The following is a 17,577-nucleotide window of genomic DNA, read 5'->3' as shown; positions in this document are numbered from 1 at the left end:
GGTCACGCTGCTCCCAGAGCAGAGGTGAGGCAGCGTCTGATGAGTTGCCTCTGCCCTGGACGAAACCGTCACTAAAATTTTTGATTTTTTCGATTGCCCTGATGTGCAGCCCAAGATCTCGCGCCGCCTGCTCGATATTGATATCGTCAACATAGGCCAGTAGTTGGGTGGACTTGAAGAGGATCGTACCTCTTGCATTTACCTCAGCATCACGGATCACTTTCTCGAGGGCCAGGTTAAAGAGGACGCATGATAGCGCATCCCCTTGTCGTAGACCGTTGTTGATGTCGAATGGTCTTGAGAGTGACCCTGCTGCTTTTATCTGGCCTCGCACATTGGTCAGGGTCAGCCTAGTCAGTCTTATTAATTTCGTCGGGATACCGAATTCTCTCATGGCCGTGTACAGTTTTACCCTGGCTATGCTATCATAGGCGGCTTTAAAGTCGATGAACAGATGGTGCAACTGTTGTCCATATTCCAACAGTTTTTCCATCGCTTGCCGCACAGAGAAAATCTGATCTGTTGCTGATTTGCCTGGAGTGAAGTCTCTTTGGTATGGGCCAATGATGTTCTGGGCGTATGGGGCTATCCAGCCTAGCAAGATAGTGGAGAATATCTTATAAATGGTACTCAGCAACGTGATACCTCTATAATTGCTGCACTGTGTGATATCTCCCTTTTTATGTATGAGACAGATAATGCCTCGTTGCCAATCGTCAGGCATTGATTCGCTGTCCCATACCTTGAGCACAAGTTGATGAACCACTTGGTGTAACTGGTCGCCTCCATATTTAACCAATTCGGCTGTAATTCCATCGGCTCCTGGCGACTTATGATTTTTTAGCCGATGAATTGCACGGACTGTTTCTCCTAAACTTGGTGGTGGCAGTATTTGTCCGTCGTCTTCAGTTGGCGGGACCTCCAACTCGCCGATGTTCTGGTTGTTCAGTAGCTCATCAAAGTACTCAACCCGTCGCTCTAATATGCCCATTCTGTCGCAAATCAGATTTCCCTCTTTGTCTCGGCAGGATGAGCATCGAGGTGTATAAGGCTTCATCCTGCTGACTTGTTGGTAAAACTTGCGCGCATGGTGCGGTTGCTCCCTGTACTTTTCTAGTTCACAGACTTGTTGGTTCTCCCAGGCTTCCTTTTTCCGTCTGTGAAGTCGCTTCTCCGCTCAACGGAGTTATATATGTTCTGACATTCATCAAGGCTGAGAGGTAGCTCAGCATACTTTAGTATGTAGTAGAGTAGAGTAGTAATAGAAAGATATAAAACTACAAATACTAATGCAAACGTAGGAAATTGAAAACAAGTCAGGAAACCAGTGAAAGGTATGAAAGATTTTATGTATTTCTTATATAAAGATATTTGAGTGCGCCATTGTCCCATTTGTACCTAGCTCGTAATATATGTGCATATATAATATTAGACTAATCACTTTAGTGTGATACTGACACTCAAAGCTTTAGATTCAAGTAAATCTGCAGAGAAGCCACGAGTTTGGCCTATTTTAACTTTATTGGTAATACTGCCGAATGTTCAGATTACCGTCCGATCCGGTTGCTGTCCGATACCATGAACATTTTTGAACGCATTCTTCAAACAACCGTGAATCAAACCGGGTTTGCCAACAACTGCGGGACTACTCATGTAAAAACACCGTGAAAAGCACCATGTTCCACACGAACTCATCTGCTGTGCTCTACGACAACATCTAGTGCCAGAAGAACTCGTACGCTGGTTTCATTTGCTCTACCACGATCCGAAAAGTAAAGTTCGAAGTATGGCGGGTGTATGAAAACCACGTCGTGTCTCTGTCGGTGTTCATCAAGGAAGGACCCTCTCAATACTCCTCTTTGTTCTTTTTATGGACACTGTCACACGGAGCATCCAACGTCCAGCGCTCTATACAGTGTTTTATGCAGATGGTGTTTTCCTGGCGACTGAAAGCAAAAACCGTCTCGAGTAACTTGCTCAAAAATGGAATAATCGCCTCATACAACACGGTCTCAGATTAAATCTGAATAAAATTGAATTTTTGCCAACCAATCATAAAACAGGTACTTTTACTGTCAGTGGCAGTGACCTGCTGACAATCGAGAGATTTAAATATCTCGGGTCAATGCTATCAGCCAAAGAAAAACTGCGTTATGAAATTGCTTCACGAATTATGGCACCTGAATGGAGTAGCGTTCCACGACTGGTGTTCTTTGTGATCAACATATCAACAAACGTCTCCAATCTAAAATTTACAGCAATATCGTCCGCCCTGTCGCTCTCTACGGTTCTGAGTGTTGGTCCACTAAAAAAGAACAGTGGATGGCGCCTTGACTAGTGGCGTGCCTAACTTTGACCACATCCGAAATGAGGATATCCGCGATTGTTATGGGGTGCAACGATCGTGAAAAATGTCGAGAGAGGCGTCTTCAATGGTATGGTCATGTAATTCGCGCTAACGATAATTAACTAACCAAGGTTGGTAAGCGCCCAAAAAGTCGGAAACAACGATGGCTTTATACGCTCGTGATTTGAAGGCCGACTTCGCAAGTGAACGGAATAAAGGCTAAAAAAAAGAGGAAGTTTGATTTCGACATACAAGATCGTGCATTATATTATAGCCTAAATTATCATTATTAATTCATGGTTCTAGGACAAACTTAAAGGAGGTTTACAATCAATTACTAAAAATATAGTAATGTACTATTATGAATTTCATTTGAGCAGGTATCTATATGGAGGGTATTTCAAAGCCTAGACACAATATAATGGCAGCTCCGTGATGTTTTTCAACTTTTTCGATTGGATAACTCAAATGGATCCGCGAAAGAAATGATCACTTTTGAACCCCCATACTCGCCTCCTCTAAGACTGATGCTAATACTCGCTTCGAAAAATACTAATCGAAACTTCTAATTTTATATTTAACCTGACTTCATTCGGTGAACAAAAATGTTAGACCCACCTTTTGTATATAATGGAGATCCCCCCTGAAAATCAACTTAGGACGCCATTATCCACTACATGCGTGGAGATTCACAATTTCCACCATCCCAATCAATTTCATATCAATCGGGATGGACCCGCCTTAGTTACTCAGCATTTGGAGACCATGCTTCCTTTATCACATTTTTTAGCGCTTTTTCATTTACAGAATATCTTCCTTGGAAGCAAACTAAGGTTTCTATTTTCCCCACACATTTCGATCATGTTGGAGTCCGGGGAGCGTGCTCCAATGAAGGACGAGTTTTTTTCTGGTGGAGATATTGGTGTACGACGGGAGAGGTGTAAGCTGGGACAACATCATATCCGTTTTCCCATCGAATCCAATTGCTGCCTGTATCATGACCCAGCCTTCGCTGAAATTTGGTATTAAAGACTAAATTTTCAATTGTAAGAAATATAACTCCCGACCTTTCTCTTCACCTTTCCATATGCTCACGTACAGATTGTAAACGTCTTGATGTACCTGCGTTAGTGGCATGACCATGAGTTCTTATACGCCATCGCTGTCGGTTCCTGATCTTATGATTCAATTGCCACCTTGGTTTCCGGGTAGCTTGCACTCCTCCTCAATTGTTCTACGCCACGTAGTTCTTGGCGACGTACTCATCACCCATCTTAGGGGGTTAATACGTGAATGGAGCGGCTATAGAGTTGTCGCACTTTCTTAATGTGCAACCGATCCACTGCCATCTCGCTTTCTGACCAACCCGTCCACTGATATCTACCCCGTGCGATGACTTCTTCATTATTGTCTTAGGACAAAGTACACAATAGAGTTGGAGAGTAGTAGTGTTGGTTACTTTCCATATTACTCCCGTATAGTACAAAAGTATTATAGTAAGATCGGGATGACCAGTCAGACTGAAAACTTTGGTTTCAGTATAACTCTGCCTGCCTTTTTTCCAAATTCAGAATCTTTTGGCGCAAGGTCCTTTACTTAGTGCGAAACAGATGTCAGCAGCATAGTGTTTGAGGAAAGATGACATTGAATTCCTGCAAGTTCTCCAAACAAGGCCAAATAAAGAACGTCAGCGATAACGGGAAAAAAGTATCGGTAACGTTACCCTAGCTGTCCCCGCTTTGGGTTTCAAATTCCCCTGGGATTCTACATGGATGCAGCAAATGAAGCGGTGATCTAAATTTCGCGCGTCACTCCACAATCAAGGGAAGCGCGTTAGAGCACTTCATTTAAGACGTTAACGGTACACTACAGAACTGCGGTGCACTAGTGAGCATTGCGCTCGCGAGTGATATATTACTCACGTACTCATTCCCAGCTGAGTCGACTGGTATCTGAAATCTAGGCACGGTACAATTGGTGGATGTGTGTGAGCAACATGAGAGAATCAAGGTAAGAGAGGTTTGTAAAAAAAAATATTTCGAACAAAAAGAGGAAATTAGGTCAAAATAATCGCAGATATGTTTCAAACTGTTCACGCTCTCTAAGAAATTCAATTAAAAAAAACACATATGTTACTTTATTAATTTATACTAAATTTTTCAATGTAAGGAACAGTTGAACCATTTCAGGGAAATTTGATCTAATTTAAATAAAATAAATATTCTGAAACATAGTTCCACTTCCGTTGAACTATCGAAATGTTGGCATAATTTTCGGTTGGGCTGACACACTGTGGATATAGAAAGGAGTACACTACCTCTTTTCTTTTATTATTATCACTTGGCTACGGAAAGTCTCGTTTTATATCACTGTTGGGATATAAAGTAAGGTCTTAAAGTTTGTAGACACTGGAACACATAATCGGATCATGGCGTTGTTTTTACATAAAATCTAGGTCTCAATATAAAACATATTTTCTTGTGATTAAGTAATTAGTGCTATGTGCCCTGGCAATGATCTGATCAAATGCAATTAATGGTAGTATTTCACCATAATTCGGAAGATTTTTATTTTTATTTTGCAGAATTTATAATATTCATTTCGGGAGTCCATAATTGTATTACAGCGAAAACATAATACCGACTTCGAAACAAACACAAATAAGATAAAGAAACAAAAGACAACAAAGGTAATCACTAGTCAATTAAAACTTATTCCAAAATCAAACACTTTGTGAAGCGCAATGGAGGCAAGGATAGTGGAAATTCTACATATTTTGAAAATTCACTATTGGTCAAAATGACAGAATTGTCAGTTTATCACGACAGGCCAAAACTCTGTGCGGCCATTTAAAGTGAAACTCCAAAACTCACAGAGTGCCTGACCCGTTCCGTTCTTTGAACGTCCTCCAAAGACAAAAAATTGATGATCAGAAAGTGCTCTCATTGTTTTATATTTACTCTTCTAATTGCAAAGTTGCTTGTTCTCCACCCAGACCTCCTTCACTCGAGAATTAAGACGTCATTTTGGATAGCGAAATCATGCTTTTCGCTTCAATGAAAACTACTCTGTTTTGAGTAAAGTACAAAAGGACAAGTGAACTTAGAAGAGTGCTACTTGCATCTTCTAGATAAAGTGGGTGTCTGCTAGCGAAATGTTATTCTCGCCCTGATGTTACGAAGTTGTTTTTCCCCCATTGCCCCTCAATTGAATGATGTATATATCCATCTTGGAAATCTCTTGCGGTTATTACTGCAAATCAATCTTCAGGAGAAAATTTTCGTATTGGTATTTAATCGAAAGACAAATTATTCGGTGTCTATTAGGAAATTTACTTGTTGATTAGAAGAAGAGAAAGTTTACGTGAATGATATCAAAAGCCAGATCCGATTTTTGTTCGGACTTAAATATATAGGAATTAATGTATTGAAGGGGTGAAAAGTTTTGTGCATTTCTTATATGAAAATATTCGAGTGAACATTTGTTCCATTTGTACGTAGCACATAATATAGTTGCGTATATTATGTCAGAATATTCAAGTTAGTGCGATTTCCACCAAATTCGGTAGGATCATGCTTTATATTAAAGTGTATATTATTGCAGAATTCCATGATTCTAGGATGAACTTAGGGACAGTTTTAGAGTCAATTACTAAAAAGTTTCATAAAAATACAAATAAAAATATTTGAGCAGATATCAATATGGAGGGTATTTCGGAGCCTAGTGGCAGCTTCCCTACTTTTTTCAAATTTTTCGGCTGAGTAGATTCTGAAAATGGGTCTGGTAAAGAAATGACCACTTTCCACCTATTGTATAAAATATCAAGACTGTGCATTGAGAGCGTTGATCTATACTATCACTATATTTGGCAAAAAATAATTTACACCTCCTCCTCCCCCCCTCCTTCCGCACGTCGGCTATTCTCTTTCGCAAGCTTGTAGGCATCTGAAAATACCAAAACAAAAACAACTATCAAAACTGTTTGAAAAACTACTGGCATCAAAGATTTTCTCGTTCCTAACAAATCGCATAAAATCTCGGCCAACAATTCGGTTTTCGATAAATACCTAGTACATCAGGACAGATTAAGTTGGGCAAAAAGGTCTTTCGCGCCATTGCGCAGGTTTTCAAGTGAGTATAGCATAATGGTGTCCGGATGGCTCAAGTGGTTAAACCGCTGGGCTGTCGTAGCAGAAGATCACGGTTCAAACCTCACTGGTGGCAGAGGGATTTGTTATCGTGATTGGATGTCGGATACCAGTGGACTCAGCTGTGAATGAGTACTTAAGGCTGACAGGGTAATAATCTCGGGCGAGCGCAATTCTGATCACATTGCCTCCCACAGTAGTAGTAGATATGACCATGTTTGCGACCCCCCCAGTTAACGATAATTGGATGCCTCCAGATTTTTTGAATTTTATCTTAAAGAACGCAAGTGAAACTGAAAGTAAAAAGTATTTACTGGCCAATTAACCGAAATCCTATAATAGTTTGCCACTGGACAACAAAGTACTTGTATGCAAGTCGTAAATTAATTAAGATGCAAGTATAGAGTGTGAAAATGGTACACATATCAAGGAAGATGCGGCGTTGTTGCAAAGAAACTGGGTGAAGCAAAGCACTGTGCTTGCTGTCAAGCCAAGCAATTCTCAAAAATAAATGAAATTGAACTTATTTATCTACAAACAAACCGCTTCTTAAACACTTTTCACGAATACTTCATATGTAAGTATGTAGTTCAAAAGGATTAGTCAACATTGTACTTTCAAAATATTCTTGAGACCGTAGTCAAGCAATCTTCCTAGCCTCTTGAGTAATTGTTGGGATATTCTCTTACGCCACTTGAAAAGCTTGTTAGCTAGGCGCTTATACAAAAGACAAGCCCTTTATGTGTTCTTGAGGACTCGCAGCCTTAAAAATCCATATCCAAGTTTTTTCATCATTTATTTACTCACCGTCCAAGTGGTGTAGTCTCTCTCCCCGGGGCTATCCTCACACATTTAAATTCACAACGAAAAGTTTTCAGGAAGTTGATACATGTTTGTATGTATAGCGATATGTGTACCACATGGATGCTATCTTCCGGAGGTCGTCCACTGTGTTCACTGGAAACCATGAACATGCATTTCATGCTACAATAATCCGTGATATATTGATTCAAAAGTCGGTCGAATAGTTCCAGGAGCATCCAATATTCAGTTTATATGTCATAAGTGTGCATGGCTGTGGCGAACATAAATGGGCCCTGGCAATGAGTGCAGTTATCCGTAGAAAAGAAAAATATTCAGGAATATTGCCAACAATCTTAATTTATGTTATATACATTTTTATAAATTTGGTAATAGAGTACACATAAGAAGGAGGCGTAATAACATTCACAGAATGGCCAGATTGCCTTAAAACTCTACCTAATTTTATTGAAGCAATATTTAGGACGGTATCTCCTACTTATTCGCACATCTCCATGACCCAACTTAACGAATCATTGAAAAACCTTCCTGATCTAATAGCTTTCCACCATTTTATTCCTCTTTGCGAAATGTTCGATATTTTCTTTTATGTAATTTTCAGTTGATCGGAATAGTTAATCGTATATAATCAGTTTGCCTACATCTACAATATTAACGAAAATTAACAATATGAAATTTTCCTTAGAGCTGATTGATTAATTCAAAATGAAGCAATATCGCTCTGTACTCGTATTCATGATAGCTATCTTCGAAAGCTATTAGCTAGGATAATGCAAAACAGAGGTTTTCATTATTTACATCTTTATGATGATAACGAAGCTGATAAAACACTTTCAGTTTACCTTTACGCAATCTAGTTCGCAATGCATCGCTAGTTGTTTGATATATCGGAGGCTCAGCTTTTCTATTTGCGGTTGCCTTCTAAACATTAGTGGATGTGTTTGTGTTGTTCACAGATGATGTCGACTTTGTGTGTGACCGCAACAAAGTCCTGGGAACAGAATTGTTTCAGCATAGTTGCCGCTAATAATTTTGTCCTCCGTCTCGAGTCTGATCCAGTACCACAGATCCTGTTAAAATGAACCCATGGCTCTTGAACCAGAAATATATAAGGACAGTTCTGCAACTTGCCAGCCTCGCCGCCAGTAGATAGAAAGAAGCTTTGGCATGCTACAGGTTAATGTGACTAACTCTTATGTTTGTAGCCATAAATGCAGTCTAATATGAAAACCGCACGTGAACTGAAAATTCTGCTGCGTTCAGTATGGATCTCACAGTGGTTTCCAACTTGTCCTCACCGTCCGCCGAAAGTTCCGCTATCTTGCGTCCGATTTCTCTGGATATTGCCACACTTGGTGGTGTACCAACGTCCATGTCCTCATTCCCAAGAAACTTCGCCTCCTTTCACAGTGCCTTCCGTTGTCGTCGGCTAGGAGCCCTTCCAGGTTCACGGTATCCGAGCTGCATGGATCTGTTTTCACATACTGGCGTTATACCAGTTGCGTCGACATTACCAGCTTTCTTTTCTTCCGTTTTTCCGGGTACAGGCGAAGGAGAAGGTTCTCATAAGCAAGCATTTAGTCCCTTCTCTTCGCGGCTAAAGTTTTCTTCTGCCGAGCCTCCCCCGTATTTTAGAAGAATTAGGCAACAGTATCACCGACAGGCCGTTGCTGCAATTTTGGCTGACTGCGCCGTAGACACCAGGTGTAGATTTTCCACTGAAGTGGAGAGCCTGCCTTCACAGATTTCTCCGTGGGGGAACATGAATTAGGTGAAGCCTCCAAAATCCATGGCTTTACCCGGTGAATCTACCTTGCCTGCTGATGGCGCGGGTACGGTATGATGATTAAACAATTGTTTTGGTTTCCCAATTTCCTGCGATTTTGATAAAAAACAGTAGCTATATTACTTTTATTTTTGATTTGATCATTCGCTTCAAAGTTCTAACAACAATTCTACTGCTCTTTTAGAACAAAATTAGCTTTCACCTTCCTTTAATTGTCATTCAGCATGAGTGCCTTCATTACCAGCACGTCCAAATATAACATGGGATAAACTATTGCTAGGCTTACCACTTGTCTTTGGGCGTCTATTAATGTGGACTAAGCTCACCTGTGATTCATTTTCAGGGAAGCATTTTGAGCATGAGGAGTTGCTCTCTTTGTCTTTTAATGATTCTAAGTAGGTGGTCAATATTAAGTTCCTTGTGAGCTTTATTATATAACGCTCTGATAGTCGGAACCTACTTTATTATTGTTAGCGCACGTTACTCCTCTGACTCGCGGGTTTCATTACACAGCCTGTAAAATTCTTCCATTCTAGTTCAGCTAGTATCTATTTTCGGGATGTTGTTATGCTTAAGGGGGTCCATTCAATGTTTCCTTGAAAGTGTTTGAGGTAATATCACAGTTCGCTCTCCCTTCTCTCTGGTTCCTTGACTGGTAATTGTATCTACTGCAGACACCAAGCCGACCCACACTAAAGCATTGCATTCGCTGGAATTTCACGTGGGGTATCTGTGGTGTCGAAAGTGGTCATTTCTTTCACGAACTCATTCTCAGAAACTACTCAACCGAAAAATCTGAAAAAGTTACGAATGTGACTAAACTAGGAATTACGATTCTCAAAGCGGTCTATGTAACCAGCCTTCAAGATTCCGATGCACTTCAATCACCGAGACAGTTGTCTTTGAAAAGAAGATGTTCTAATGAAAAAACAATGAGATGAAACGTCTCTATCACTGGTTTCTCGCCGGTATAACACTAACCAATTGATAACTTTATAAGAAGCAAAGAAATCGATTGCAGTTAACCGAGCAGCACACTATAAACATCTTTACGATAAACTGGACACTCGGGTTAACGATACTAGCGTACATAGGATATTGAACACGTCTGTGGTGTTAGTGACAAGGATGGTATGTTAGGTTGCTTTGATTACAAGAGATGTACGTTGCTTACAGCCCTACGAGCCACAATTGACATATGGCGCAAATACTTGGAGCAGATTTCAAGTGAAAAATTTACTGACATTTGGACACATTCTACGTATTAATACCACAGAAAATAAAGAATCGAATGCAAAGAATGAAATCGGAGCAAACAGCAATACCTAATGACATCGCAGCTAAACTGTGGAAAGCTTGAACCCAACGCTCTGCCTCTGTGAGTTCTTCAATAACATTAGTGAGGAAAGTAGAACACTATCTCACCGACAAGAAGGCACTATCATTCCAATATGGAAAAAGGAAGAAAATTCATATTATCGACCGATTTAGTTGTGATTCATCGCGTTCTTGACAACCGCAAATTACCGTGAATCATTGCATCAAGAACTATGGAACTACTGACGTAATATACGCTGTGGTGATACTCATGAAGAAACACCATGGGAAGCATCGCCACTTTTTCATTGCATTCCTGCATCTAGGGATGACGCTTGAACGTGTGCACCAAAACTTACCACTTCTCTTTGTTCTGGTCATGAGCGTTGTCTCGAGCGACATTTTATGTTCAGCGCCCTAAGCACTTCTCTATGCAGATAATGTTTTCCTAGCATCGCATATCAAAACCTATTTTGAGCAACTTGACCAAAAGTGAAATATCACCTCACGAAAAAACGGTCTGAAATTGAATCTGAACAAAACAAGGTTTTTGACGAGTGACTCAAATGGAGCAGGCGCTATCGCCGTCAATAATAGCAACCTGTCAAAAACTAAATTATTTAAGTATCTCCGATCAATGTTATTTACCAACAGTGAACTGCGCTATGAAATTACTTCACGTACCGCGCAACCTCGATGAAGTGGCGTTCCACAACTGCCATCTTAAATCTATTATATCACAACGTCATCCGTCTTTTATGCTTTCGAGCACGACTGCAAAAGACAATGGACGTCACCTTGTAGTAGTGGACACGTAGATGCTGTGTAGATAAGTGGTATAACACACTATGCTCAAGTTCGAAAGAAAGAAAGATTGCGAGAAAATCGTCTTCGATGGAATTTGTGCTAACGCAAACTCGCTAAGGTTCGCCTGATCGAAATTGGTATTGCTTAATACGCTAAATGGTCATTTGAAAGTCTCTCAACTCCACCCGGATCAAATCTGCGACCGAATAAAACTAAAAATCGATCGAGCAGAGCTGACCCCACTACCGGACCTGACAAAGTTTAAAGGAAATCGTGAACTGAAGTGAATCTGACCTGCAAAAGGATATACCAACAGGGGAACTTCAGAAGTGAATAAAAATTAAAGACGTTCATCAGTGATGAGGAAGACGATTATTACAGAGATTCGAAAGGAGGTTTTCACGACCGGGAAAGGGCTAAATTAGCTAAATTTAAATCCATAAGATAGCCTTTAGCATTACAGATTCGACAATTTCATTCATTGATTGTCTATGGTTACAAAATATTTGCGTACATGAACAATGTAAGCAATTTGGTTATTTTTTCTAATATTGTATGTATTTCGCTTTTTACTAAAATTCATGTAGATGACAAAAAAATGTTTGTTGTGTCCGCACGCAAAATACCTAAATATATGCTCTCTTTAGTGCTGAGTAGCGTTCCGCCTGCTCTCTCATCCCTTTTTCATAAAAATAGTGGTCTGTATGTTTGTAGATATTTGGGAAAAACAGTCACAATGTCGGTTGGTTTTCTATTATTCTTAATCGAATGAAATAATACGTATTGGATACAGCTTGATTGACTCGTTATTGAATCCCAAAACGGACAGAGGCCTTGACGGAATGCCACTGTAGCTGCTATGAAAAGGCTGGGTGACCGATATTAGGCATCCTTCTTTAAGGTGCAAATATATATTTGCACAATATGAGGAAATATAAAAGAATCACCTCCAAATTACACTCTGTGGGGTTGATGTTTGGCTTTATCGTTGTTCGTTAAAACAAATTCAGCGGATAAATGTGTTATGTTTGTAGCATGGTAGTCTATTTTACTCGTAGAAAGTGTCAATGTTAAGAAAATGCTGATTTGAAACTGTAATATTAACGTATTCCTTCGGAAAACCCAGGTTCTATCACGCATGAATTACCTAAGGCAAATTAGAGGCCTTAATCTTATGAAATTAAAAGGAATGCAAGTAGCATGATCCAAAAGTGACAATTGTAATTGAAAGAGAGTGTTGCATGTAAGGACTAAGTAGACCACCACATTATTCTATTATTCTGTTTTATTCCGACAGGTTCAAAAAAGTCGTCAAAATCAACGAAAATCAAAGATTCTCGTAAGTTGTTTTTTCCAAATTTGCTAATCCATTTCCTGGCAATAAAGGTACTTATATCAAATTGACTAATCATTTAAACTAAATCTTCCACCTCGATTATATCATCGTAAGTAATTATGAAAACTATTAAAGGATATGTAACAACATTATATGAGTGCTAGGCAAAATAGGTGTTCGTTGCTAGGCAACGTAAGTGTTCCTTGTAATTTAAATTTTTTTCTAACCAACATGAGCTTAGTTATTTATATTGTTTAATAATTTGAATTTGAATATGACCAGAATAAAAATAAAAAATTAGCAGCAAATCCTAACATCTGCAGTTTTTTAAGTTAATAAGTTGGAAAATCCTAGTTTGAAGGCTTAATTTGAGTTCTGAATCTCTTTATCAGTCATTGAATTCCAGGGTCGAGTACTGCTATTGAGTAGGAACTGTTTGCTTTTTGTGAAGCATGATTTCTCAAACTGTTTACTAGATTTAAATGAGCAAAATAGGTAACCTAACTACTGAGTATTATGATCGATCAATTGTATGCGCTGTGCTTCTAGATGAAAAACCCAATCACTGCCTCCGTGTTCAGCCAAAAATGGAATAGGCACAGCGACTTTCTCTACTTCTTGTTCTTGATCCTTTGTCACGTTCAGAACCGAGATCGGTTCGTCTTAATCGATTGCGCCATTTTGCTCGGTCATGGATCTTATCTGGATATAGGCAATCCATCGTTTTTTTGTGTCCGGGTAGCTCAGTATTTAGAGCACTACGCTGTCGTATGGATGGTCACGTTTCGAATCTCACTGGTAACAGTGGAATTGGTATCTTAACTTGACGACAGATATCTGTCGACTCAGCTATGAATGAGTACATTAGTCAAATCAGGGTAATACCACGAGCGAGCGCAATGCTGACGACATTGCCACGGACTCCTCTGTTTAGGTTTAACACACAAGTTTCCAAAATTAAAAGACGGCTGCGGTTTCTTACCAGGGAAGAGGCAACTCTTCAGACGCTGCCTCACCTCTGCCCTGGGAGCAGCGTGACCGAAGCGGCTCGCAGATGTTATACGCTGCCTTTTGTAATTTGCAAAAGACGACAAGGGTGCAAATTATATTCCATGTAACTCGAAATTGATCAAATGACATAAATTCATTCACAGACCGGTCATCTTCGTGCCCAGCAGAGCATAGATGAAAGAATTCATTCGATCAAGCAACTAGCATGCCCAACATCTAACGTCTCAGACACAAAAGAATTTTTCCATACATTCACTATGAGTGTATTCATACAATCTAGTAGTAGGCATTCCGTATCCAGCAAGGTGCCTGTCAGATACCGCATCGTAGAAGTCAAGAGCACTCGTCTACTGGCTTGAATTTGTGTGCTGGAAGAAAGTTATTACCCATGTACGTAGTTCCGCGAATTCCAATGGAATTTTGTGCAGGTATTTCGTCCTTGCACAGCAGATAGAATCGGCAGCGTTTATCAACGCGAATTACATGTCCAATTTCTTTACGATCGGTGCAACCCCATATCGATTACGGAATTAATCATCGCGTGTTACGTCACTGGTCCAACAACATTTCTGTCTCCGTTACCACGAGAGCATCGTCCATTGCCTTTTATAATCACCCAATATTCAGAATCATAGAGGGCGAATGATACTGCGGTGATTTTTCGATCTGAAATGTTCATTGACGCGTCGCTCACAAAGAACGCCAGTTATGCAACGCTACTTCATCCAAGTGGCGCAGATGGGTGTAGGGATTTTATGTGTCAATCGTTAATCGTCGACGACCACCGGATCGGACGGTAATTTGAACATTCTGCTGAACTGCCTTGCTTTTCCGATATTGGAACGTTATACTTTCTTCCTAGACAAATGATGTTCTACCTGATTGAAGAAGTCACTGAGTCACATTGTTGGGCCCCGCTCGTCCCTTACCAAAGCTGGAATTCTATGTCATCAGGTCATGTTATTTTTCTCAATTTCATTCATTTAATTACTTCCTCTAATTCAGTGGCGGATCAGATTGGCTCAAATGTCGGCGGTGCTTGCCAAAGTGGAGAATGAACAATTTTTTCCATTCACATCTGCTATTATGGCTCGTCGATAGGTAAGCAAGGTACCATTCTTGTAGCTAAGGCAGCAGAGTCGATACAGATCTTTTTAGCCATCCCAAGTGTTTTATCTCGAGAAAATTATGGTAGAGATTTCTTTTCAGGAACCTTCATTTGGGATAAGTCTATTTCGGTTGATGAATCGCTTAGGATCTGTTGATCCCAAGAATTTGTGGCCAATTTGTGGATCGTGTTTTTAGTTTGATTTCACGATTCTTAGACATTTGTAATGGTTGACAATCACGTGGGATCGTTTGTTTTTCTCTCACGAAACCGCAACCATTTAATGCGCGGCGAGCTTGCGGATCACTAACAGATATTTTTATTCCCAACACAGCAATCAACGACCGATGTTGAATCACGATGGTCTCATAGGAAACGCGTTTGCAGTCAGTGACTAAGGTAAACTACCTGCATTTTATGAGGATACAGTCAATTTTTTGACTGTTTTCACTACAAATATGTAACTACTATCTGATGTAATTTTGAAGCCATAATTCACTTTGAGTTTAATTCAAATGATCGAATATTCCTCTTCGTCTATCAATTAAAATTTGCACCTCTGCATGAAGATAATGTCAAGCCGTTACTGGAAGACATTCCAAGAAAAAATCACGAAACTGACACAATGGACACATAGAGCCCTGCTTCTTTCAATAACAATCATTTCCAATCAATATTGGACCTTTTCTGCTGGCAATATTTGAGGGCGTCGTGAATTCTAAAGGCGTTGCGGCGTACTTATATAATATTCTTTATTCTTTATATATATGTGTATATTTTCCCCTTTTCCCCCACGGCACCTGCTGCCGTCTGCCACTCAATCAGATCATAGTCTATGGTGAGACGTTTCGAGCGAAACAGTTTTTATAAGCTGAAAAAGTCTCTGTTGGTAGCCAACAATCATGCGCGGATTTCATCGTTATAGCTGTTATCGGTTGCGATCTAAGACTCTAGATAGAAGAAATTTTCAACGGTCTCAAAGTTGTAGTCTCCTACAGCCCGAGATCTCGCGCAGCCTGCTCGATCTGGATGAAAGTAGACAGTACATCTCCGGTTGTTCTTTCCATAATGTCAATATCGTCAGCATGGGCCAGTGGACTTCAAGAGGAGAGTGCTTTCTCCAGGACCAATTTGAAGAGGATGCATAATAGCGCATCTCCTTGTCTTAGACCGTTGTTGATATTGAACGATCTCGAGAGTTATCCTACTGCTCTTATCTGGTCTCGCACATTGGTCAAAGCCAGCCTAGTCAGTTTTCTCAATTTCGTCGGGATACCGAATTCTCTCATGGCCGTGTACAGTTTTACCCTGGCTATGCTATCATAGGTGGCTTTAAAGTCGTCCATATGTCCAACAGTTTCCATCGCTTCCCGTAGAGAGAAAATCTGATCTGTTGCTGATTTGCCTGGAGTGAAGCCTCTTTGGTATGGGCTAATGTTGTTCTCGGCGCATCGGGCTATCAGACCTAGCAAGATGGCGAAGAATATTTTACAGATGATACTCAGCAACGTGATGACTCTATAATTGCTGCACTGCGTGATATCCCCCTTTTATATAAGGAACTGATAATCCCTCGTTGCCAGTCGTCAGGCCTTGATTCGCTGTCCCACACGTTGAGCAGCAGTTGATGAACCCCATGTAAACCGCTGTAATTCCATTGGCTCCTGGCGTTGGTTTTTAAGCCGATGGATTGCACGAGCTGTTTCTTTCATGCTTGGCGGTGGCAACATTTGTCCGTCGTCTTCAATTGGCGTGACCTCCAACTCGCCGATATTTTGGTTATTGTATGCCCATTCTGTCGGAAATCAATTTTCTCTCTTTGTCTCACCAGGATGAGCATCGAGGTGTATAAGGCTACATTCTGCTGACTTGTTGGTAAAACTTCCGTGCAACCGCATCAGTTGCTCCCTGTACTTTTGGAGTTTACAGACCCGTTGGTTCCCGCTTCTCCGCTCTACTCGTGTTCGCGTTCTATGAGAATGCAACATTACTCGGTATACAGCATTCTTCGGTTCCGTTGCTAGCTTACATTCATCGTCGAACCAGCCGTTCCAACTTTTCTTAGGGCTGGGGCCGAGTATGTTTGCGGCCGTAATGACGATAGCGTCCTCTAGGTGATTGCGAAGATCATTTGTTGATGCTTCGTCTCTAGGATATTTGTTACTGCACCACTTTCCATGAGAAAATGCGCAAATCGTTGTTTCATTTTCGTTACCGGATCCTCCGTTGTAAAATCCATCCATCCCCATAACCCAGATAGTCACTATCAACATGAATGAGGCTTTCGAAGAGAATTTTCTTGCCGGTACGTTAAAGAAGGGAAAACTCCATGATGGATAGAAGAGCATAAAATCCAGTTAAACTGCAATGTTGGATATGTTTTTACGAAGATCGTACAGACGCTCTAGCCATAGTTACTATCGACATGTTTGCAAGTAAAGTAAACCGCATGAGTGTAACTCCTTAATGCCTCTTAATGGACTCTTAGTACATTACGGAAAGACGAATAGGTAACTAATAACATAGGTCAAACATAGGTCTGGTACATTCCTAAGTAAATTTCGAGTGCTTACGTTGCCTGCAGATCGTACAATTTCCAAACTTGTCATTGACAAGATGTACTCCGTCGCAATCATCAACAAGTCGGGAAACCGGAAGCTAGACGCTTCAGGTATGAAAGGTTTTGTGTATTCCTTTTATAAAGAGATTTGGGTGTACATTTGTCCCATTAGCATGTAGCACGTAAAATATGCATATATTATGTGAAAATATTTACTTTCAAGTGATATTGACATTCATAGTCTTGAATTTGCAGAGGAGCGACAGATTTGACCTAGTATAACTTTGTTAGTAATAGTGCGATTTTCACCAAATTTGGCAGGATCATGACCTATA

General features: G+C 40.3%; 1 protein-coding gene across 5 annotated transcripts in view; it reads left to right on the top strand.

The window, feature by feature from the left end:
• The window catches only part of LOC119649858 (calcium uniporter protein, mitochondrial), a 629,226-nt gene that overhangs the window by 536,377 nt on the left and 75,272 nt on the right, over positions 1-17,577 (top strand). The window contains exon 3 of one of the 5 annotated variants that reach the window (XM_038052223.1): positions 12,525-12,566. The exons of the other annotated variants lie outside the window; for them this stretch is intronic. Within the exon in view, the coding sequence (XP_037908151.1) occupies positions 12,525-12,566 (42 nt within the window). The remainder of the gene's footprint in view (positions 1-12,524; positions 12,567-17,577) is intronic. 5 annotated transcript variants of the gene reach the window in all.

Source organism: Hermetia illucens, chromosome 2, assembly GCF_905115235.1.
Source record: "Hermetia illucens chromosome 2, iHerIll2.2.curated.20191125, whole genome shotgun sequence".
NCBI lineage: Eukaryota > Metazoa > Arthropoda > Insecta > Diptera > Stratiomyidae > Hermetia > Hermetia illucens.
The sequence above is the reverse complement of the archived record's forward strand: the minus strand, read 5'-3'. Positions and strand labels throughout refer to the sequence as shown.